This window comes from Bombus vosnesenskii, unplaced genomic scaffold (assembly GCF_011952255.1).
Source record: "Bombus vosnesenskii isolate JDL3184/JDL3185 unplaced genomic scaffold, Bvos_JDL3184-5_v1.1 scf7180000013316, whole genome shotgun sequence".
Lineage (NCBI taxonomy): Eukaryota > Metazoa > Arthropoda > Insecta > Hymenoptera > Apidae > Bombus > Bombus vosnesenskii.
Window position 1 is genome coordinate 2,854,298 of NW_022882962.1, and position 26,216 is coordinate 2,880,513.

At 38.3% G+C, this 26,216-nt stretch overlaps 1 protein-coding gene across 1 annotated transcript in view; it reads right to left on the bottom strand.

The window, feature by feature from the left end:
- Positions 1 to 22,264, bottom strand: part of LOC117235418 (sterile alpha and TIR motif-containing protein 1) — a 138,715-nt gene extending 116,451 nt beyond the window's left edge. The window contains 1 exon segment of the mRNA XM_033497422.1: positions 21,883 to 22,264. Coding sequence (XP_033353313.1) covers positions 21,883 to 21,921 — 39 coding nt within the window. The 5' untranslated portion in view covers positions 21,922 to 22,264.
- Between the last annotated feature and the right edge of the window lie 3,952 nt (positions 22,265 to 26,216).

Consider the following 26,216-nt stretch of genomic DNA (forward strand, 5'->3'; position numbering starts at 1 on the left):
TTGCAATTATTGCGAGGCAATTAAAATTGGTTATGCTTCGCCGATTTTGGCATCGATTTGTACGGTTAGTTGTACGATCAACGGTGCGTGGCTCTGTCGAGTATTTCGCGATTGATTCGATTTTTACAGGCGAATTGAGGAAAGATATTAATTAGATTTTTCAACTGGATTAGAATTAGAATTGGGAAATATTCGATAAATTGGTGTTGTGATAGCTTAATTTTCTCACTAAGTTAATCAATTAGTATCACCCTACACTTTCGAGTTTCATATCAATGATCTACTCTAACGTTCCTTAATGTAACAATTCTTTTTCATCGCGACGATAATACGTGAACCATTTGATCTCTTTATCGATAGATTAATTGAAGGTATAGGGGATAAATTGCTGTGCTATTAAAGACAATGCCAATCGAATCTAATTCTATTATGATACGGATAAAGTTGACCAATCGATCAATTGTTTGTACTTATCGGAGCGATGATAGCAAGGAAAAACAATTTTGCAAATATAGTTATACAAATATATATCAATTTCGTCTTCGCTACTATTGACTAATTTTCAAAAAGATTGTCATTCTAGAATCTTGAACAGTATGAACCATACTGGCAGAAATCGTAAAATTAAATAACCTTATGATCATCGTTCTTCAAGATTGGGACAAGCACATCTATTTTAATTAATCAACATGACTGGCAACAACCAAAGTATCAATAACACGTCCAACAAAACACATCTTCGAGTTAATCACCGATCCCACGCATCTTCCATAATCTAGGAATAGCTCAATGAATTATTCTCGTGACGCAAGATCCTACTCTTACCTCTCTTCCCAATATGTAAAATCTAACCAGAAGATCTATCTTGGTAACAATTAGCGAGCGCTTCAGTTAGCAATTAGATTTCACTTAACCCGCGCCTCGAAGCGACGCAAAAGCAAGCCTTCAGAGAACAGAAAGAAGACAAACGAGAAGGATGATGAGTCTCGTGCCGGCCAGACGTTGTGCAACAGATCGTTGGAGGAAAAACTCATCAAAGGCGGGCCGCTACGACGCGCACATACTTTGCGATGATATCTATCGCGATGATAAGAGCATCGTAAACAACCCTGCGAAAGCTTTATCGGTGACCTTTCGACGCGGCAGCGATGCTCTAATTGCCATCGTCCCCTTTGAACGAGCTGCGCTTATGCGGCGATAACGATGAATCGTTTAGGTGAATAGAGATACCCCTAGTTACTCGATTACTTTTAATTAACCCTGTGCCAGGCTTGGTCGAGATCGGCCACGCTGCTGACTAATCGTTTCCTTCGTTCTGGTTCCATTGTTGTCAAGTAATAGACACGATGTTAGCTATTTTGATTGATGGTGATTTTAGTTACTGTGTGTGAGTGGGTGTCACTGCAAATCTGTGACGTTTGTTCTTCTTCGATCCTTGTCCTTGAGTGTTTTATGATACGTACAATTAGAAAATATCATTTACTCGAACGATTTTGGTCTGCTTAATTAAAATGTCCTATCTATTATTTCGAAATTGCAGAAGATCGAAGGTTCGTCATTTTTTAGCTATTTGTCCTCGGATAAACAACAAATTCACAGAGTCGAGGTTTGAGTAATTGAACCATTCAGAAGCTATATTGATCAATTTAACCCATAAATTGAGAAGTACAGGGAAGCGATGATGTTACGGACACTGATTTTTACATTTACTTTAGAATTTATAAAATACGTATAAATATTCGTATCATCTTCTTACGATGAATAAACTTATAGAAGTAAGTAACTTGTTTCTTGAGAATTGAATATTAATCGTATACTTATGCGATGAGATTAAGAGAGAAATAAAAAGTGGAATCAGTTTGATTTGTGAAACGCGCAATTTGTCCTCCTTCGATCTTTAAATACTGAACTCCGGTCACTGATAACGTGAAATAGGAACATCAAGGTACAGTGATATCTAATAGATCGCGTGTAATCCATAGAGAAGGTCGTAGGTGGCAACGATAATCGGCTTTCTTTCGATCGGAACGCCATCAATGAACCGTCTAAGCGGCTTACGATTAACGCCACGTCGATTCTGTTCGCAATAAATTTCGATACGATCGGTACAAAGTACGCCACCGACAATTCATTGCACACTGAGAGACAAGATCTCGTGAACGAGAAATAACAATGCACTCTTGCATTAAATTATAATTCCAATTTAACCACATAGCCATTTTTATAATCCACTTCCCTTAGTCAATTTTGAGTATCGATTACAGATAATAGAAGATACGGAAAGATCATCGACGATGAAATTTATAACGTGTATAAATCGTTTCGTAGCTTGGCGTGAATTCTGTGGCACCCAAGATTGGTGAAATCGTAAACCACGACGTGGAAATCCAAGGCGAACATCGAGGCGTTATCGCGTTGCAGCCAGGTAACGAGATTAAGTTCGTTACTACGACGCCGAATGATGATCAATTGTGGTGAAAAGGTCGATACGATCGTAACAGCTGTGTGAATTGCGCAATTTACACCTTCTAGAATTTGAGAAAACAATAACGATTTCTACACTCAGATATTCCGTACAGTATAACAAAATATTTATCCCCAAGCAACCGATATAGAAATCTATGTATTTAGATACATGTTGTACCTAATCGTACTTAAAGTAAATCTAATCAAAACATGATCTAATCTTTTCAATTCAGATCTAACGATATTTAATCGAACGTAACTCTATGTATCAAAGCCCTGTATACCTAATATCGAGTTCACAATAAAATGGCAAGTGGAATAATAATCTACGTCTTAGGAATAACATTATGCATATGTTTTAACATATTTGTCTTATGAATATGTTAGAACTCGAACTCCTTCTAACAAAAATCTGAAAATAAAAAACATCGTTGTTTTCCAAAGACGATTTCGTCCTTCGATGGAAAACAGGTTAAGGAGCTACGTTCAGGAAAACGTGCCACTCCATTATGTCCGAGCAGTCGCATCTCCTGACACTGTCGTATAATAAATGCCTCCCACACAAGACACACGACTGATTTACAACTGTGACGGTCGAAAATCACCAAGATGAATTATTACTGGACGATGGTATCGCGTTGAAGATTCCATCGACGTGAAATCGGCAAGCACGCCCCTTTCGCAATTAATGAAAACCTGGTGGAATGTGAGTGCATCGAGCAATTATGCGGCAGCTGGATTAGCGTAGCAGCCAATCGGAAGGCGGTATCTCCAGGGACGTCACGGGGCAAATAGGAGAATTCTATTATTAGCGTTTAATGCGCGGATATTATGCGGTAACCCTGTCGAGGTGGCATCCATCGAGAGTGGCCAGGCTCGATCCTTATAAATAATTCAATGTGGTGTCGCGTGTGCACGAGCGTGTGCCCGCTATGGCGGATCTTTTATAGTTTAAAAGCTCCCGTACATGAGGATACGTGTATCGCGATATACGTATGCGATACACATCCCGCATTAAAATACTCATGCGATACAGTATCCGACTGATTTCATAGCTAGTGAGTATTTTCCTGTGAGTAAAATCTTGCCCGTGAAATACGTGTTTTTTTTTAACGAACGATATAACATGAAAAGAGAAAAATGAATCCGAAGCAGGTACATGTTGGGTTCATCCGATTCACAGTGTAAGAGAAAAGAAAAAGGATCTTCTACCAGGAATCGCAACAATCGTCAAAAATGTTATAACATGAAACGTAGTATTTTAGTTGAAATGATCTTTGGTATGGAATAACCATTATCGGCTATAAGATCAGTGTTTAGTTACTAATAAACAGTATCAAGCTGGAAATTGTTTTTCATTATCATTATTGATGAGCGAATTTTTTTTTTTTTTTGTTACCAATAACTGTTACCGATGACGGATTTTCCCCGTTATCAATAACCATAATAAATGAAGAAAATGTTCTTGACTATCGATAATCATTATCGATGACGAAAATCAGTTTCCGCGTGAATGCTTATCGCGAAACGTGTATCGCAATACATATACATATGTGTTGCCTTGTGAACGAGCTCTAAAAAGTGAAAAAGAAGAGACGCGAACAGCGGACAGAGGGAAATAAAAACAGAGCCGCGGCCTCGTCAGTCGGCCAAGGCTGCAACTGGTGCACGTGTGGGCTGCGACTGGTGCACGAACTCGATCGTTCAACGTGATACGCAGACCGGTGTATCCTTTTCTACGATTTTCGAACCACTCGCATGGTCCAACGGTTGATCGACGTTGCGTCGATCACTCTATTCGACACGATCGACCGTGCCGCGTACAAGGTGCACGCGTACTCTGATTCAACGAGCGTCGTCGTTAACGGTGATACTCAACGATATGCAGATTACGACGGATGTTATTGTCGAACCAGATTTTCCTTTTAGTCTCAGTTGTTATGATTCTTGAATGTCCTTAAGTCTCATTTAGATTAGTCGAGAGATTTTAATTTAAGTCGTTTGAATTTTAGTAATCAGACTTGCATATACATGTCTGCATTGCATATATAATAGAGTGAACGTTTCTTGAATGTTGTTCTATATTGTAAATATCGATTACCGAATTTTGCCAAGTTTTATAAATAAAATGAAATGATAGCGTGGACTTCGAGTTGATCTCGAATTGGTGGGTCAAGGCTGTGATTCCGAGGTGTGGGCGGACCGCATCCATGCACCGATGGAAAATGTGCTAAGTCGATCGTTTTTGTGAGATAGCCGACGGCTAATTCGATTTGCATAATATCAATAATTTAGAGTCAACAGATTGCTATTTCATCGAGATATAATTACTGGAAACTCATATCTATTTGCTATTTAATGTGATTATACATGTTACGCGTTCTTCGTATCAGTTTGTAAAACTATTTTCTGTTCGTTGGATCGCGAACTCGGCAATATCGCAATAAATTAAATTAACTTAGACTAACGATAAAACTTTTAAGTACGATATTTTCTAAGTACCAAATAAGAGAAATCTCTGTCTTTCCTACCTTCATTTATATTCCATTACTTTATATTACAAGCGCCAATGCAAGTTTCAGCTATTTAATTAATAAAATTAAACGATGTTAAAGTTGCAGTATTCGATATTTAAAATAAGACATTTTAAAGGTGGGATTTGTAATAACGAGATCTCCAGTGACTAAAGGAGACTATAAAAGGTATTAGAGTATCAAGGAAGAGTGTATCTGTGAAGGCGTCAACAACATCTCAAGGTCAGTTATGTTTCTACAAATAACATTCCATACACAAGCGCACACATTCACTTGGAATCTAACTCGGATGTTATTCATAAAAACACGAGTGACCTTGAAATGTCCTTGAAGTCACCACCTATTTATTTCTCTCCTTCGAATTCCAATATACTTACGTTGTGATGGAAAGTTGGAATGTGGTACAAGGGTTAAAAAAGGTCAAAAGCGCATTAGAACATCAAAGAGAAAGGGTAATAGGTGAAAGCGTCAAGGCCGCTTCGTAAGAGCTTTTATATTCCTTACATGGCCCTAAAAAAGGCCGTCTGTATAAAAACTTATCTGATTTATCTATACAACAATATTACTAAAATACTACTGTTAGTCTTATTATAAACAGTTTGAATAGGTTTCAAGAAAGGAACTTGCTGTCGATCGAATCTCCCATATACCGAGGTGCTAATGGGGTAATTATCTCGTAAGAAGTAAAAAAAGTAGCCTTCGAGATCCTCGTGAAACGAGAAAAACCTCCTTGTAAACAAAAAACACTACAAACTGCTTGTGGAATATGAAGACAGTGAGTGAAAGAAACGTCGTTATGTCTGAACATTGGTTTGAACATTGATTCGTGACTCTGACGACAAACTGGTAAGATTGAAAGGCAAAGCGTGAACGAAATTCGATACGCTTGTACCTCGACGATATCTTCAGACCGATCTCTAAGCATCGTAGTAACGTATACGAACAAATCGATGAGATTAAGAAGGGACGACCAGATAAAAATGGCGACTGGGCGTAGACAAACGTTCCCAATTGACGACTTCAATTCGAGAATCGATACGCTCGATACACGTGTATTTCATTAATGGAATCGCGATCTCGATAAAGACCACACGAAAGTTCGATTACGGGATTGAAACTGAACGAGGAACGCGCATAAGCGTTATCCTCGGTCAACAAACGTAAAATGCTCTGATAAGCCACGATACCGGCGAACGACACCGATAGTTCTTGAATAAAGGTGAAAGGAAACTGGATTTAAGCATATACGGAATGAAACCGGTTTCAATCTACGAACCACGAGAAGGAAGCGTTTTCCTGTGTCTGGTCAAATGGAAATCAACGTGTAATCTGCAAGATTCTAACATCTGACGAATTTCTCGCGATAATATAATTCTAAAGGAAGAAAATGTACGAAGATTATCAAAATATATACTTGCTTGATGGAGAGATTGAAATTTGGCGCGCTAGTGTTTCTTTGTACTTCCACATACGTTCCGTAATACTTTTATTATCTCATTTTATTCCAAGCTATCTACTCCTTTTACCCTTTTTACAATTTTAAACAGACATTTATTGAACGTTATAAGAATTGTAAAACTTTATGACCGATTTTTAGCAATAAATAAATTCTATTGTTAATGGCGATAACCTAACCTTTATGTGTTTTCCACTACGTTCGGTTATTTCCGATACTGATTGAGTGTTACTTACAGTGGCTCATGAAAGTATATTTTGAACACTTATCATAGGAAAAAATAATATATCATTATCACTTATATATATATATATATATCGTGTGCGTTATACAAAACATTTTGTAATTTCATTAATACTGTAAGGGGCATTATATTGTCAAGATTTAAAACCGACCTTAAAATTTATGTAGAAGTTACAAGATATTTATTGCGTATTTAATAAAAAGTTAGTAGACAGCATTCAAACAGCCATAAGTATTGTAATTTCTATGTACATTTTCAGATTTATTTGATTAACTCTATCAGTGTAATAATGATAGTCAAGTCTCATTACAGTGCTAATGAAATTTCAAAATATTTCGTATGGGGCACATAAAATATTCATTAAAGTAAAGTAAAGAAAATATTCATCAAATCATTTTTTCATAAAAAATTCATAAAATATTATCTGCATATAGACGCTGGAGTACTTTTGTGAGCAACGTTACTCGTAAAAAATTGAGTAATAGTTATGAATGCATGTAAGAACTGCATTAGTAACCTTTACATTAAAGACAATGCTTATAATACTTCATAATTGTCTTAAGTAAAATTCTTCTTATAAGAAATAAATAATAAATAAAAATTTATGTGCGCAAATAAAATTAATGCAGAAGCTGACATACCAGTCGGCTTCTGTAATCCAACGAAGCATCGTGCCCTGTGGTTTGACGGAGCTGCTTGATACCTCGTGGTGGCGCCGCAGTGCGCATTTTCCACTTAACCTCACTTCCTTGGTTTATAGTTAACTCATCACTACATTCACGACGAATTGTACGGAGAATTGCATAAAAACAGTACTGCCGTATAACTGTTTCTACTCAGAGACGTTCGCGGGCTAATGAGCACATTGCGTGCATTGCGTTATAACAACGATACACGTAGTGCACGGCTGTCATGTGAATAGTCGAACGATTTTTACGCGACAAGTTTTGAAAAGTTGTCCCGCCAGAAATCATAGAACGCGCGCGTTCGATACAGATTATAAACGAACCAAGTCTTTCACCGCGAGGAAGTTACATCATGTCTGAAAGGTCACTGGTCGGATCGCCACGTTCACTACGATTCACCCACGTAAATTCTTTATTGCAATATCGAACATTTGTCAAATTATATTAACGTGTCATCGGAAACAAAGAGTGTGTAGTAGCGCTTCGGTAACTGGTCAGAAGTTGGAACTAGAGATGGAAAAATATCGATTGTCATAAACATCGTTTACCACCGATAGTTTGGTATGTAAGTATCGATTATTATCGCTTATTTCGGTAATTAGATTCCATACATTTTCCCATTCAATGAAATCTTTAATAGAATTGCCAACTGAATTATTTCATTCTTACAAAATATTGATTTATTATCTATGTATATCAAGTTATTCTACTTTTTCAACTGTTATATATTAAAATACTGTTTAGCCATCAAGTGTTTTAAAAAAATAGCAAAAACGGACACGACATGTTTTCCCTTGTGGTTTTCAATTGCCACGTAGAAATGGAATTACCAACCTGTAATATAGTTTGCTACCTGACTAACGATAACTATTTATATTAGCTAACTATTATTTTATCTATCTATATTACTTTAATAGATAAAATTCTACAATTATAGAATATTTTAATTGGTCTCTATTTCAAAAATCTATAAACTACATTCCGGTATTCGTTATATCACGTATGCTACATATTTTTAATGATACCAAAGATTTACTCTACGGAATTCGTAAGAACTAGTGGGGATAACAATGGCCTGTTAATAAATCACGGATAGTTAACGCAGCACTACTGTATTTCGTAGAAAGCGTGCACGCGCGAACAGCTGTTAACGTTCACTTCTGTCACTGAAAGGTAGTTACGTTTTTTACACTTTCAACTGCGAGCGAGTTTATCCGTGACGGATAATATGGTCGTAATTATCGCGGTCGTCCTCGTAAATGTACGACAATAACTAGCAATAGACACTGGAGGCGCGAGACGACCGACGAAAGTAATGCGGCTGCGCCATATGTTGTCTACACTCAACTTCTCGATCTCTCGAAGCGTCTCCAGTACGATTTCAAATCCACGCGCCCACGTTCACTATTCGTTTGAAATCTTACGAGGAGCAGTGGCGCCTGGGTAAAATATTGCGCGGACCAGCACCAAATCCGGCATGGCGGCGCGTGATGCACTAAAAACTCGACGCGAGTCACAAAACCAGTCGCGTAGTGGGGAGAGAATCTTTATTATTCGACGAGGAGAAGTCATCCTTTCGTATTAGATTTCCATGGAGATTCGAATTACTCGTTGGATCGAGATACGTTATTCCGTACGATGACCTCGAGCAACGATGTTTTTAAATGTACGAACGAGAGAATTCGCGTTTCACGAACGTTCGAGTCGAGCAACACGATCGCCACCTGGTAGCTCCGTTTTCAAACATACGTGCCGCGCAAGTGAATTATTACGAAACGAATCGGTCTCGCTGTTCGTTCCTGTTCGAATTTCGTAGGAAATAAACAGGTAAGGAACGAATAAACGTTCTACTATATAATTCGACTTTTTCGCATAACCTTCAGCTACATTTATTGGCTATATCAAGGTTTAATAGACAAACTTTGTGCGCATGTTCTATGCGCATAACCAGTCAATATAAACATAGGTTATTTGAAGCTTTATTAAAAAGTTATCTTCCTGTTTGACTATAGAACATATAGATGAAGTTTGTTAACTTCACCTGGTACAAGCTGGTTATCACCAGGAAGGCCTATTAACGTAACATAACCGCGAAGAATGTCAACAATGCTTCGCGAATTAACAACTATTCCCACTCTTCGCTCGACGAAAAACCGCGACCGTTATGGCGCCACAGAAAGACGCATTTCGTGCGATTAGCGTGTAATATCGTGTCCGCCATTATCATATTTCTGTCTGGCTTGATTCATATCGAATCACAGTTACACGGGGACAGTTTGGTCGTTAGCGGTTCTTTCCTAGAAGCCAGGCATTAATATCCGCGGGGACGTCGCTAGACTTTACGACCGTACGCGGCACGCGAATGGCTTTATTTTCGTTAGAAACGCTGATCGACGTTGTATTCTGTTACGTAGTGTGTACGCCCACGCGATCACGTAGTTAACACGGCTGTACACGTACGAGACGCCGCCGGCAGTGTATTGGCCCCTGCATTAGCATACACCAAGGAGTGTACAGGAAATGCCGAGGCTTCATATAGTATTTTTTTCTGCAACTCTCATAGAAGCCACGCTGCCGCCGCCGCGCCACGCAGAAATTTAATGCAAGCCAGCGTCGGAAACGGTGAACGTGGCTCCCCGCGGTTTCGCTGCATGTTTACAGAGCTACCGCGCGTTTAATGGCGCCCGGGACAATTTTTCAAGCACCTAGAAACGGCTCCCGTGTGCTACGGACTTCACGTCGTGGATGATTAATGTCAAGGATATTATCAGCAGTTATTTTCCGAATCCTCGTAACTATCGTAATTTAGATACGATGCGAATTACGTATCATTGTTAAAAGCAATATACATGTTGTTTCTTTTCGCGATACTGTGAAGATACTATGATTAGATGGTCGATATTATTGTAAGCTAAGTAGGAGGCGAGGCGCACAGGATTGGTAAAAGGAATATGTGTTCTTTTTTCATAACGTTGTAAAAAGGACGTCTTAAGATGTAATTGTCGTGTGCTATTATAATGTATATTTTAAAATGGAATTATTAGATATTATGTATAATTTTATACTAGTTAAGATACCGAATGTAGATATATAAAAATGCATATTGTCCTTGAAAAGTTGGAAAGTATGATTTCAATGAAATGATCTTCTGAATCTTTACTTTTGCTATGTCAATTATGTTAAGTGCCTTGCCTTGTAAGATAATTACATATTTGATTCTAAAGACTCTCGCATCACTTAGCATCTATTTATTAATTTAGAAAACTCACTAAATTTGTTGGTTATTCAAAATCAAATATAAAGACCAGCTCACGTAGAATCTTTAAGACATTAGTCACTTTAGGAAGGAAACTATACAAACGTAGTTAAAATAGCTAAGCAACGCTTTAATGGTGCGTAGTATGTTCATGCAAACGTTATGAACGAGGCAGTACACGCAGATGACTGATGCAAACGTTTGGAGAACGTAAATTCATAATTTAAAGCGAATATTATGTACATTTCTTCGAAATCGTCGGGTACGCGTACACGACGGTCTTGTAATTCCATCTTCGATGCCACTTTTACGCGGAAACGAACAAACAATTTCGTCTATACATTCTCCGCATAATGATAGAGTTAACGGGTCGTTATGCGAATCTCGATAGGGCCTCAAGCGAAATTATACATGTATTAGACATTTTCCAGGATAGTCGAAACATGCGTGTGGTCTATAAAGGCAGTAATAATCTCTACAAAATTTGCGACAATGTTATCCTCCTGGCTATTTCTCTGAATTTCATTTTTAACTATAATTTAGTACTGTTTTGAATCATGTTTCTGAACCACGAGAAAAGGAAACGATAAATACAGTGGCTCATGGAAGTATTCGGCCACCTTTTACGAATATATTATATTATTTATACGAGGAATTTTTAAATTTCAATACCACTGTAATAAAAGCTGGCTATCATGATTATATTTCTAAAACTTTATTAACTTGAAACTTCTATACTTTCAGATTAGTTTTAAATTCTTCCAATAAAATCTACTTTCAATATAATGCGTGTCCCATTACAGTGCTAATGGAATTTTAAAATGTTTTATATAATATATACAATATATACGTAGATAAAAGTTTTATATGGCAACTGGTTCATATAATTTCGTGTGCCACCGTAGTTCAATTATGGATTAGCAATCTTCCTTGGTAGATCTATAGTTTTATGCTTCCTTGACTATGATAATGCTAGCTTCTCGTGTAAAGACTTCATTCGCCTTGTTCCCATGACGTTTATCCGCGCTCTTATTTTCTAACAAATTAGGTCTCCTCGCTTGATTTGTGAACATGTACACGGTGCAACGCGTTTGACAGTAAGCGATTTATATCAATGCTTGCCTTGCCTTGTTACGCGGTTGTCTCATTCTTCTGTAGCGCGTAATCGATTCAATCATCCTTCGCGATTTGTTGCGCGTCTTAGATTAAAAGCAATTTTCAATGTCGTTTCCTTTGATCCGATCCTGCGCCACTCGCCTCTTCGTGGAACCGGTTGAACGTTGTCGAAGTTGATACTCGTAACAGATAACTATCTCGCGTCTAGCCTGACTACACTTTTCTTGCTTCACTCGCACACGCACATGACTACACTTTCACATTTCACTTTGCACTTTGAATATCAAATTTTTGCATTCTTGACATAAGCTTTCGGTTTATTTTCAGTTCTTTGTGATGTATCTTATAAATATTCTGGAATTCACAGAAGATGTTGGAAATATTTCTATCATAAATCTTCTGAACATTAAACATACATGATTTATAGCAGATTTTTTTTCCTTTAATATAATTGATAACCAACGACAGGACAAAATTTAACGTTATCAGTTTGTCAAATCCAAACTTCGGAAAAACGTTTCACATGCATCAACCCGATAGTACGGCTAATTTAAATTGGACATATCGTGGCATCATATTTTTAATGATTACATGTATCGCAGTGTATAGAGGCATTTAGTGGAATTTTACACAGATGGTCACAGAAATCCACAATTAATCCACAACCAAAGGGATTTCACATCGGATCAAAGATGAAATTCGCTTGATATCGACAGCTATGTTTGATATAAACAAGATGAATCACGCAACTGGGCATTATGCAATGTCTCCATTACAATCGCGATTGTCGTTTAGATATGTAATCCTGATCTTGATTGATCACCAAACAGTCTCGGATCTGCGTGCCTCGAATGTTAGCGGAATAACTGAATCTAGCTGAACCATCGACGTCTGATTGCCTAGTGATATACCGAGTGACATTTAATATCGATTTTTCCGATAGATCGATCGTTCTTTCGTACAATTCTTGCTTATCCCTTTGAACTCTTTCGAATTCCAACGAACAAACATCGGTTGCAAGGTAAAAATTCCTCAAGAATATTTTACAGGAATAAAAGTTGATTTGCATCGTCGTAAACGCGGTTATTACGAACGAACAATTAGGTTCAGGGAATGCAAACGACTAAAGATATCGGTCAGGAGCTTGATTTCTATAGCGATTCTCATAATGCCCTAAGCTTCAAATACTAAGGTTAAACGTGATTCTAGTAGTAAGGAAGTCGTTCGACTCGGGATTCTTCGGTGAAATTCCTGGATACGAGGGAATATCCTCGCCAGGATCGGTTAGACATTCCATTGGGAGCATAGGAACGGTCGTCGATCTGAAAAATGATCCGTTTTAGCACAGGATAAAATGTTTTATCGCGTTACGCTGTTAGATCCCTTGGGCGTATCAGATCGTAGAATTTCTGCAGATTCCAACGATTCCATCGTGAGAGAACGATCGTCAGGTTCGTAGTAACGATTATGCACGCGTATGCATCATTCTAAATGAGCATCGGGATAAATAGACGATAATCGTATGCGCACTTTCGCCGCGACGAAGAACAATGAGACTCGATGAACGCCTTGACCTAAACCGCCTCTCGACGTTGCCTGCGTACCGAGAAAATGTCGATCAAGAAGTACCTTCCAGCGACTATAAATTAGCCCTCCCCGTCGATGCTTTTCCCAGATCGTCGGATAAATCGGAAAAGAATCAACTGTCGTGTAATAAATTATCCAACGTCCGTGATTAAACAGAGATGAGATACCGAAGTGATAGTTGATGCAGGAGCAATAAAGTAGCATACGCGCAATATAAATGTAAATAGGCGTCGCTATGAGAAACACGTTAGTATCTAATCTTTTGATTAGAGTCGTTTAGACCGGCCCTGGCAATTCCACGTTAATCAGTCATTAACGCTCGTAGATTTCTGCGCTAACGGTTTCGATCCATCTCAATTAATCGTGTGTCACTTAACAATCGAGAAAATAAAATAAAAACTAACGAATAGTTATTCGGCCATTCATTCGATCAAATTACATGCTTCGTTTAATAGGACAGTGTTTTCGCAAGATCGTCGCGTACAGAACGCTTTCATGAAGATACAAGATAAATTGTCCGCGACAACGAGTCTGGTCGAAGTCGCAGGCAATTAGCATCCAGCCACGAGTTGCCTCACTTCTGTTTGGGAGATGTACTGGCGTATCGTGGTCCAGAACATCGATCGTAGAACATTGTATTGACTGGCGATATCAGAATCGACAAAGTTATCGCAATGCAAGCGCGAGTAGTCTCGTTAATCACGATCCAGGCGCCTGGATCGCGATCGAGCCGCGAGATCTCGACAGTGACACTCCGCGAGCTACCTCGCGACGCAGCTCTTTCTCTTCATGTCTACGATGCTGTGCATATTGTTACGGGTGCACGTGTTGCCTAGCCAAACTGGCGTTGTAAATCACGCGATTATCTCGTTCGGGATCGTACCGGTGATCGAGCAATGCATCTGGGACTTGGGCAACGGTGGCTTTACATTTGTCCGAATCACAGCGTGAATCTTAGATTAATCTCAGATCGATTTTCGTTTTGTTAATTGTGGTTATCGACGTTGATCTATTTACGTATCTATCTGGAAATCAAATTCTCACTTTTATCATACTGTACACGTACGAGTACTATAAACGAAGAACCTCGATAGGAATCGAATGTAATTTTGCTATCTATCGTTAACTTGAATGTGATCTATCACTTGCTTACAGAAAGATGATTGCAATCTTATTCCTTTTTGTAATTTTGTTTTTTAATTGTTCTCCTAATTCTTTTCCTTGGATGGGTGTTATTTTTTCGAAATATTTTAATTGACACGATTAATGATACAAAACCTTGAGAATTTTTCTCGACACGAGAAAGAGTGAGAAATATGAAAGAACCACTGTACGATAGAATAGTTCCACGACTAAGAAATTATACGCTATCAGGCTTTATCGAAAACGCGCGATCAATCTACAGAAAGCCATAGTTACTCCAATATCTCTAGTCGGAATATAACTGTACTTAAACCCTAATATGTATAATTAACACGCTATACGTTTATTTGTTCCGACCGAAGATATAAAAATCGCGTAATGTAGCGCAAAAAATGAAGTACCAGTTACGATATGATAAATGTTGCGGTCACGCTAATGGAAAGCTACTATTCCTTAATGATCCGTTTGATTAATCGTAACGTCGGATGTGACAACGCGTTAGACGAATTAGCAACAGGCTATCTCACTTTTCTCGGATCTCGTAATATGATAATTACACCTGGTGAAGAAGGACTCTACGGTTCCTCGTTCAAGGCGTCCCACTTATCGGAACGGACCAACCATTAATAGATTCGATTAATCAACTTGAAATCTTAGGCAAAAGATGGCCAGAGGGACTCTCACTCGCAGTTACAATAACCTTTCCAATCTTTCTTCGACGAAAAGACGTTCCAAAGACTGATCGCCGCCGGCAAAGCCACTTAATTATCATGATTAACTCGATTAACTCGTCCTTCGCACCTGCCTCATCCCTTCTTCTTTTCCTCTTCTTAAAAACATCCTGTTGACCCCTAAAAATTCACCTGGTCTATAAATTTATTCGCTTAACGTAGCCTCTGATAGATGCCTGTGCTACTTTCTTTTTTTTTTAAGTTGGTGCACACGAGATGTTTCTTCGAAGATCACTCATTAAATTTTGTCCTATCGGCAATTTTAAACTACATTGAAAGAGACGAAATTTGCAATAAATTACGAACAGTAGCTACGAAAATTATTTACACGTACCATTAGTCTCCAATGAATCGTTTTTTTTTCTTTATCAGGCTCTATGCTTCATTTTCATAATATCAAATTTGTTTAATCGTACTGTTGTTTAATCGTGCTGCTAAATGATACGTAACACAATATGCTCGGACGTAATTAATTAGTATGTAAATTCTGTAATAAACATAATGATGTGCAAATGATTATTTTAGCCACTGTATATCGATCGTTAAGAAGATTTATAATAAAAATGCCGAGACCTCATTGTGTGGACTGTTACGAATAGTTGAAATATTCATATGACTTTTTATGTGAATTTAGATTTCAAAAAAAAGCGAGATAAATATTTTTGGTGACATAAATTCTGCATTTGGGCGAGACATTGTCCATTCCATTTAGATACTTTCCAGTACATAAATTATTCGAAAAGGATCTGTAACTGGTTGAAAAAATGTCAGAAATTGAATTCTATAAACTATAGATCGACGAAACCTGTTAGTTACCGGGGAAATTTGAAAAATCGAATCCCGTGGAAATTATTTGGATTAAGAGGAATTAAAGTTTTATTCGAAAAAAAAAACTGGAAATCCTTCAGGAGTAAAACGAATATAAAAATCCAGGATTTCACGGCTCAGAGACCTTTAGCGACGGTGATGAATACAGTTGGAAACGTGATACGCTTGGTACTATGCTTCGATTACTATTTTTATTCGACGCAATAACGGAGGACATTAAGCTAGAGGAACATAAATTCCCCGTGTCAAAAGGCGAAGGCAAACAAAATGGATTTTCCGTTTTTACGACGCCTTGAGAAAACGATCCTGTTCGACGGTTTCTCAGCTGAATAACTGTCCTTGCTTCTCGATTACTACTTACTCATTAAAGTGTCGCGGGGTTCGAGGCGATCGCTTCATTTTCATGTCGATAATGTCTATTACACTGCGTGGGACTTTACGATACTCAGTTGTTTACGCGATTGTATCGCTCGAGGAGAAAAATTATGAAGAAAAATGATTGTACGTTCGATATTTATTCAATGCCTTTGTTGCAAAATCGCGGCTGGGAAGGATAGACGTCTGGACAAGCACATTGACTAATAATTAATAATCGACCAGCGCGTTGAATGCTTTTTCAAGTTAATATGGCAATGAGTTGTAATTATCTTATGTCAAGAAGATATATTGATGGAAAGAGTATGGTAAGATGGATATTATGTCAAGATTATCAAGATATTATGATCAAGATATTAACGGAACATTTTCTAGTTATCGTTGACACAAGGAATCGTCGAATCAAATTTTATCTTTTACCCATTCAGAGCCAATGTTGCGTCGATGTATTTATGTTTTTTAAATAATATGCGTTCGCTTTTTGGGCCTTATTTTGTGGATTAAAGAGAATCTTAACAGATGCTGCAGAAATATTGCACGTCATAACCAACCCTAATGAAATGTACGCAAAATGCTAGCAGTTCTTTTTACTAACAAACCTCAACACAAATATTTTTCAAATATTTTTCAAGAATTTTGCCCTAACGGTGTTATCGCATATACCACTCAAGTTCCGCCCTTTCATAAATCGTTTTTCTTTTATAAAGGCACTTGCGCTCCGCTTGAAACTTTTTACGTGTGCTGCAAAGGTGGCCAGCGATAGCGTGGTGTCCCCATTTTCGTCACGAAACCTTCAATTAAACCCGTAAATTGTAAGAAATTCTTAGTCGTTGCGAAACGCGAAGTTTTTGCATTAGTTCACCGACCCGTGAAGCCCAACAAAGGATTCACGAGAGAGTTCTCGCTCGTGACAGCAGATAACACCGTGACAAAGTAGTCGCAGCTTTCCTGCAACACCTGATACCTCGTAATTACCCGTGTCATCCTTAATTGGGTTATGCCGACTGCTCGCCGCGATCGCCGTCGTGTTTCGCGTCGGCCTTTTTTATCCGATCTCGCGTTACGCGCCTAACAAACGCACCGAAATAATCAACGTAATTTGCAAACCGCGTCAGGCGTTTTCATTACTTCGTTTCTTCATATGTTCTTGACCTGAACAACGGGTTTCGCTTTGACGCCGCTTTCTCGAATTCATTTCCATCGTCTATACAGTTTTTATAAATTAACTTTTCAAAAGAGCATAATTCTTTCTTTATTTGTGGGCTATATCGTGCGTATTAATTAAGTTCTTGCGATAACTGCGGGCTACTTTTAAAATACAGCTCGTTTCAGGAGTACGAGTTAACGAGGATATTATTTAAAATTGTGTAAGTTTTCCTTCGTTTGACCGTTATTAATTTTGTTCTTATGGTTATTGACATCTGATTTTAAAAAATGGCTATCTTTTTAAAAAGATACAAAATAGAATTACAAGCATCTTGTGATCGTTCCTTCGATTTGAAAGGAAGATAGCGATATGTAACTGGATTAAATTGGGTGTGGTAGAGAATGGTGAAAGGAACGTTCTTTTTTTTTTTATTTAAAAACTCCCGTTCTTATTTAACAACTAATTGAGAAATAAAGAGCGATATCCTAACATTAGTTTTATCGAAGTAGATACTAGCTAGTCAAGAGAATGAATTAGAATCTCTAAACTATCAATTTGCGTATGTTACAGAATGTGTTATAAAAGGGTACCCGAGAAATTAATAGTAAGTGGCAGTAAGTAAATGGTTCGATTTCCTTTTTCGTAACAAAAATGTCAAAATGTATACGATTTCCCTTTCCTATCTTGACTGTTGAGAACGTATAATGAAACGAGAAGTGAGCAAAAAGAAACAAAGTACATCTTGTTGAGGAAGCTGCCAGGACAAGAACGCAAGCTCGAATGATTTACGATTCTTTGGAAGTCGTAAAGACATCAGCCATGGAACACTGAAAGTTCTTACGGATATTTGAAAGAAAATTTACGGTGTTCTCCCCAGACTCGGTGGAGAATTAGTAGAGACGGAGTTGGGTTAATTGCAAGGCAAAATACGCAGCTTTTTCTATAAGACCGGCACCAATCTTTGATATATCGTTGGTGATAAATTAGCGAAATTTCGTTCGATTACAATCTGGGCATAGCGTGGCATTATCTCATATCCTTGGATAAAAACTAAACATCTTGAAAGCTCGTAAACGCTGGAGAAATTATTAGATTCTTTAAGGAGCAATTATTTAGTAAATCAGTCTTAAGGAATTCACGATGCAATTATTCGCCAGGATTGCGTTAATTTCTGCCTTTCGACAAACAAAACAAAACAAGTAAAAAGTCTACTATTTTCGCATGGAATAACGTAAACGATCTTCAGACAACTTGAACGAAATTTGATGTTAATTATGATAATTAATTATACATACAATTCCGTGGAATCTATAGTAAGATCGAATATATGTATGTGCAAATGCGAGGGACGTAGAAAAAAACAGACGGGCAAATATTTTGGTCTACACGATTGAGTTAACCGAAGGACAAAATTTCGGGTATTAATAATTAATTGCGAATTCTTGCGTTATTCGTTGGTTTATGATCGAAGTGAGCAGGAGAAGGATACGAAAAAATACATTTCTCATTTTTTATAAGAGGATAGTTTTTAGATTCAGTACGTTGTCGATAGATCGTACGTTACCAAAATTGTTTGTCATAATATTAGAATATTAAAGATATAAAAATTCTGTTCCTTAATAATTTTTTTACAAAATTTTGTCAATTTATCAGCTACATTCGAAAGGCATCGTGTTCGATCTTGACAGATTCCTTTCATTCTCAGCTATGTTATATTAAGATATTAATTTTTAGTCAAAAGTGGAAATAAGAAAATCTTGACAGATTCCTTTCATTCTCAGCTATGTTATATTAAGATATTAATTTTTAGTCAAAAGTGGAAATAAGAAAATCTTGACAGATTCCTTTCATTCTCAGCTATGTTATATTAAGATATTAATTTTTAGTCAAAAGTGGAAATAAGAAAACGAAGAAAAATTTATTTGTCGGATTATTTTTCCTACGAGCTTCGATTTTTTTCATCTTCCGTTTTCCGTAGTAATACTGATTCGTTGTTTTACGACAGTTAAAGCACGAATTAACATTTTGTTGTTTCAATTTCGGTGGTACAGTCGTAGTTTGTCATGCAATTTGCATAATTTAAAGGTTGGTTCGTGTTAAACATTATTAATTCGCGGCACGTAGTAATAAATATTAATTTTCGAGGGTTTAATTTTGGTTTCACTGATCGCACAAGCTGAAAATCGTTATATATCAATGCGACTGTCTATATTAAATTACTGACTCCGAATGAACGATGTAATCTTCGGTTAATTATCGGGTATCTCTTCAAAAAATTTATCGGTATGTTCGAACATGTAATTTGCAATGCAACTTGAAGTCGTGCTACCCGAGCAACGAACAAATTATGATGAACGTTGTAAAAAGCAGACCGACAACGCTTACGATTACCGTTACGATTCTCTTACTTGTAATTTACGTCACTTTTTGTGTCGGGAAACTCGAAACACGTAATTTGTTAAATATTACAGAATTCCTCGGATTTTCTTGTCCATTATGTCAATACGCTTGTCTTATACGATTTTTAATTTTCAATCATTTTTGCTTCGAATGTATCTATCTCTATAAACATTCAATAAATAACTTATAATTATCGTTCGTATTAACCATCCGTAGGAAAAGTGTATGATTTACGTTTAGGTATAATTCTTCCTATTATCTTACGTCTTAATAAAAATCTAAAGCGAGCACAGTGTAGTATTAACTACAAATTTCTCCAATAATTCCCCCAAAATTATCATACAATCTAAAGAAACCTTTGTAAAAATTCTCCATCGAGTTACATTATCGAAAAACGTATCTTCTTAATTTTCATGAATATAATATATTGTAATTATGAATTTTCTAATATTCCTAAACCTAAGGCGATAAAAATAACCTGTAGAAAGCTTCGTCGCTCTAAACTACACCACGAAAAAGGACACTTTGCTTCGTTTTATCATCCGAAGGAATGAATTTTATTCTCACGTTTCTCTCGAAATTCGAACGCTTCGAATCTCGGACAAATACGATGCACGCATGCAACTAAAAAGAATAGAGTCGCGGACGATCTCAGCAGACTGCTTGACCGATCGTAATCGGTTTTTTTCAGTCGTATATCAACGACAAGATTGGTTTCAGAAAATAACTCGCAGTCGAGTTATTCTCGACTCGAAGGCCGCGTGCCCGTTCCGTGTGGCACAATTGCACAATTGCGAATCTGTTCGATATCTATCAGCTGACGGGCAGCCCCCTTTCACCCGTGCACACCCCCGTCCAGCCGTTTTTCCCGTGGATATCGTCGCTTAGCCGCGATGGTTTTTTCGCAACGCGACTCGTTAGGATCTAACGATGCCGCTCTGTCGCTTGTGCAATCGATTGGTAACAGGTTCTGTGAGAGATTCCTTCGACTGTTTGGTGTTATTTAAGAAGATATGAAAGGGGAGAGTATTGAACACGTATCGATCTTATTGATCGTATTCTGGGTGTGGTAAGATTTTAACGAGCGAGTGTAGAGTGTTTGGAAATAGAGTTCACATTAGGAATACATATTCCGTCTAGAGAAATATTTCGTAATATAGCGTGCGCGTGTGTGGCCCTGTATCCTCGTATTATGTTTTGATAGTTTCTTTTAAACGTTTAGCATTAATTAAAAAATTATCGAAGAACTGATACGTGTCGATTCTATCGATCATATCGTAGGAGTAAAAAATACGATTTTGTTAATAACGTAGGATTTGTAATAGCGTAGGGTGTTGGATGAAGCGAGGAATGTTCAGCTTAGATAGAGCGCTACTTTTCGATATTTTACACGATGGAACCCCCTTTTGCATCTTTTTTTTTTTTTTTTTTGTGTCCGTCTAGTTGTCTCTAAATGTTTCAGAAATATGGGATTTAATTTCTGATAAATAAATAGCGATATTACTTTTTTTTTGTAACTACGCTTTCACGTTTCAAACTCCTCTAGCTAATTCTAATAAAATTCCATTTTTATCGTCTAAAGAAGCGTCTCGGTATTATCATAATCGAAGCGTGCTGCCATCTTGCAGAATGGTCACGCACCGAACTTACGATATCTTCTGTCTTCGTATCAACTTGTATTATGCACTAAAGATTCGAAAATTCAAAACATGTCTCTCAGATCTTCTTAACAACTATTTCACGATCGAATTCTTACACGTGCGAGAATCACGATTAATATTTGAAAATTTCCACAAATATTGAGTTATAATATAAATATTGAGAAATAAAAAAAACCGGACGAATTTACCTTACAAACCAATAGGACAAACACGAAAAACGATAAAAATATTTAAGAATCGGAAAGAACTCACCTTCTTGCGATGCGGACAGCAGGACGATCCATTGCCCATGGTTCTTCCGATCTGCCAAACAGCGAAAGAACCGAGCTACGCATCGGTTGACAATATCCCGACGCACCGGTCGCCTTTCTGAATTTTCGTCGCACAATCAACTCTTCTGTTCGTCATCGTTGCGCTGAAACCTGCTTCGAGAAAGTTGTCGTTTATTATCGCGTTGGTATTTAAGCCAGCTGGTCCATTGAAAGTTCAATCGCCCCCGTTAACCATTCGGTGAATCTTAAGCGAATTACCTTCCGAAGAATCGTATCATCGTATTCTTCTTCAGATTTTTCTTAAGTCTCAATCGTCCGTTTCGTCGGTCTCTTTGAAGTTTTCTCGTTTCTCCATCTTCCGCTTCGAGTTCGTAATAAAATATCTAACGTTCTCGAACGAATCTCTCTTTCTTCACGTTTTTCGAGATTTTCTTCTATCGCTTTTATCCGTCTCTTCCAACTTTTCTTCTATCGTCATCTTCCTCTTCCAGTTCATAACGCTATACCCAACGATTTCGAACGAATCAACGATCAATCTTTTCTCCTTCGCGCTTCTTCGTCTCTTCATTCGTCGATCTTATCAGCCAGTTGGAAATTTTCTCGTTTTCCCATCTTCCTCCTCGAATCCATAATATCTAACGATTTTCCAACGATCTTGCAGGCGAAGAGTCGAGACCGAAAGAAGCAGAGAACCACGATGAAACGACCGCATGAAACTGAGGAAGCCGTAGCAATGGAAAGGAACGGATGGGCTGACAGTAATACTTCGATAATATAGATTACCGTGTCAGCTGTGCAACTCGTGGAAATATAAAGTTTCGTCGTGCAGCGTCTCTCCGGGATCGACAAAGTCGGTGAGTCGAACGGAAAACTAGACTTTTCTTGATAAAAATCGGTTTCGAGTCGGCGATTCGTTCATTCGCTCGGTGATTTCTCTTTTCGGAAGCGTAACTTCTCTAAATCGCGGAAACACGTAAATTCGTCACGAGTCGTTGATCGCTGTGCATATTCCGTTTCCTCGACTTTTCTCCTGGTTTCGATATGCTTTTTGGCGCCAATTATGGACCAGCGTGGTTGTACAGTTGAGCGATAACAGCTCCAGTTTTGACCTCTCGATACGGGAACGTGGAACCTCTAACGAGTGTCAAGAGGTTGGCCAAGTCGAAAATAGAATCTGACGTGTTACACAAGAATGTTTTTTAATATGGTCTCGACGGATGGTTCGCGCGTCTCGAACACGTCGATCGTTGCATTTCACCGCTCGTTCGTCGATCCACGAGATTAAAGGATAGTTTCACGATCACGAAGAATCTTAATATACAATCGTTTGTTGCTACACAAATGTACAGTACGTCGATGCAGGAGATCGAGTTGAAAGAAGCATCGCGATATTTGAAATTCAAGTTGAAATATAGGCGCGAAGTTTCAACAATTTTGTACGGCAAATAAAATTCGAAGCTCGTCGATCGTCACACTTCGCTGTTTATTTTTCTGTAAAATATGAACGAGACGACGATCTATAGGATCGCAGATTCACGATCGCATAGATTCTTAATGTACCACACAAACTGATATTAACATATCGAATCGATTTGAAGAATATATCGTATTATTTGAAATTCAAATTCTATTTCAAATATGGTCACGGAGTGGCGACGTTTTCGAGTAAAAATTCAAGGCTCGCCGATCGTTGCACTTTAACGTTCGTAAAACGTCGATAATACGATAATTCGCAATCATAACCGAGCCGATAACCATACCGAATCTTGTTAAACAAAGAAGTCTCGCGGTTCGTTAAATATAAATTCAAATATTGGCGCGAAACGGCTATCTTCTCGAACAGTGATTAAAATTCGACTCGTGGATCGCGATAAGAGAAAGAGTTGGTCACCGGTTCGGCGTATTTGAAAAACTGCCACCGAAATTCGAGGAAAGTCCGCTTCCACGTGTTTACGCGTGCGCCAGCACACGGTACCAATATCCACGCGAGTCACCGCTTTATTTTCCACCGTTACATCACTGTCGTCAGCGTTTCACCGCCTTCCCCCCTCCAACGACAGTACTCGTAGTTTATCGAGCTTCGCGAAAACAAAGATCCACGCGATCCTTCCTGTCACGCCGTTCGCGACTAGTCTTTCCGGTTCCTCCATCGCTCCTCCTAGAGGATATACGAAGATTTACGACGTTCTCCACTTCCACGATCCACTTTCCAGGAAGAATTTCTTCACCTTCGTCTAGATTTCGTTATGGCGGGGAACAGAGAGATTCGACTTTGTACTCGCGTGATTCGGGGCAAAGATTCCGCTCGTACGAGTTTCAAAATGTTAACAATTCTCTTCGAACTTCTAAACAATACACCAACCTTCGAAATACGTAGTTTTGTATCGCACTTACGTACACGAGGAATCTTAAACGTTCGATCTTTTAATTTTCACTTTTGATACGTTCAGTCTTTCTTGATATGTTCGGAATTTTGAAGCGCAATATATATCGCGATTTGCAGTATGTAATTTTATACATACACCATACACAGAGATTACATATACGAAATCATAAACTTTTAACAAACGAAGCACTTTCACAAGCGATATCGATCGACGAAGATAAAGTTTCTACGCTTCTTCGATCGTGGATACAAAGAAACTTAATGTATCATTCTCTCCGAATTTCAACGCTATACAGTGCTATTCAAACTGAGGAATATAATTCTGTATACGCGAACAACGAGATCTCCAACTAGTCGAATCACTTTTTCAAATTCATTAACTTTTCGATTACGATTGATCGATTTACGAAAACTCCTTGGGTCGTCGATTCAAAGAAATTTGCTAACTTCCTTCGAATTTCGAGGCAGTACACTTTCAATTCACCGCACAAATTTTCGCACAACTTTCGAACCACACTTTGGAGCTCAAACTCGCGAGGTTTAATTCACAACTGATCGATGCATAAACACACTTGTTGGATCATCGATTCAAAATGGATTTCGCGCCCTTCGAGTGACGGAGAATGCGAGGACGAACGGATCGCGAAGCGTTCGACACATAACTGGCAACAGAGGTCCGTGCATTTCATTCTTGCGCAGCACGTGTTGATCGTAAACAGTCACTTGCGTCAGCGCGCGTCCCGCGGAAACTCGTTTTGTCAATGAAGCGACGAAACGCGTGAAAACTGGCGTCGTTAACGCTGCGAACAACCTGGCCGAGTGTCGTTTCCCTGGTCGAGACCGAAATAGGCAGGCTGAAACAAGGAAATCGATCCTCTAGCCGTTTTCCGTGTCTCTTTTTCACTGTCCCACTGTTCCATGACGACGTTCGATCGACCAAATACCAGAGACGACACGATGGAATTTTCATGCGACATTCTGACGTAACGAAACTCGTTTTCGCGACACTTTGCTCGCACGTTGAGGCTAAATCTCACTTAAGCCGCCGCTCTTTCGCTATATCTGCAAATCGCTGACATCATTTCGTTCGTTTCGCGTCTTTATCGGTGGAACATTACGTATGTTTTTGTCACAGTCGCTTGGAAACACTGTAGTTGAGTAGAAAAGTGCGTTCTAATATCTCTATATTGTTACGTCATTGGTTTCGGATCGATGATCGACGTCGAGCGAATTTCTTGCAAGATTTTTAATAAAAGAGTCTTGTCCGGGCAATGGAATCTTTTCTTAATTGCTTTTCTTCGCGATCGCAAAATTCTTAGGTTTTACACAAATTTTTCCTCGACGTTGTATTTTACTAGACTCGTGCTTGACACGTAACTAAAGCTATCTTCATGTTCCTATTAATAAGGTAGTCACTTGAAAAATATCACGAGCTTTACTTTCTTAAAGACAAACTTATCGTTAAGAATGAACTATAACCGTTCATGATTTAATTAAATATACTTTTTCCACTGTATAATTACGTAGCACACCTACGAACAAATTATCCAATAATTATAAGAAATCCTTGACTGTTCCGTGCTCTTCCAAAAACAGATAACAGTTAACAAAGATCGTATTTTCTCGCCTGGAACAAGTCAAACGAGCAACTCGCAACTCGTTATCGCATCAGCGCACTTAACGACTAGTCGATAATATTTTCCAACGATATTAGTTTCTATAGTTAGAAACGGGCGAGCACGTTCGATGAAAGCGATAGATTAAGAACTTCGTAGCACGCGATTCGACGGGCATACGCGGCAGTTAAAAACTGGTGAGCACGTAATCGAAAGAGAGCCAGAGGAAGACTGAAGAAACTCGAAGAAAGCCGGCTTCGAGGTTCTTCTCTTTCGCGCGACACGAACGTCGTTTCTTATCGTGTACCGCCT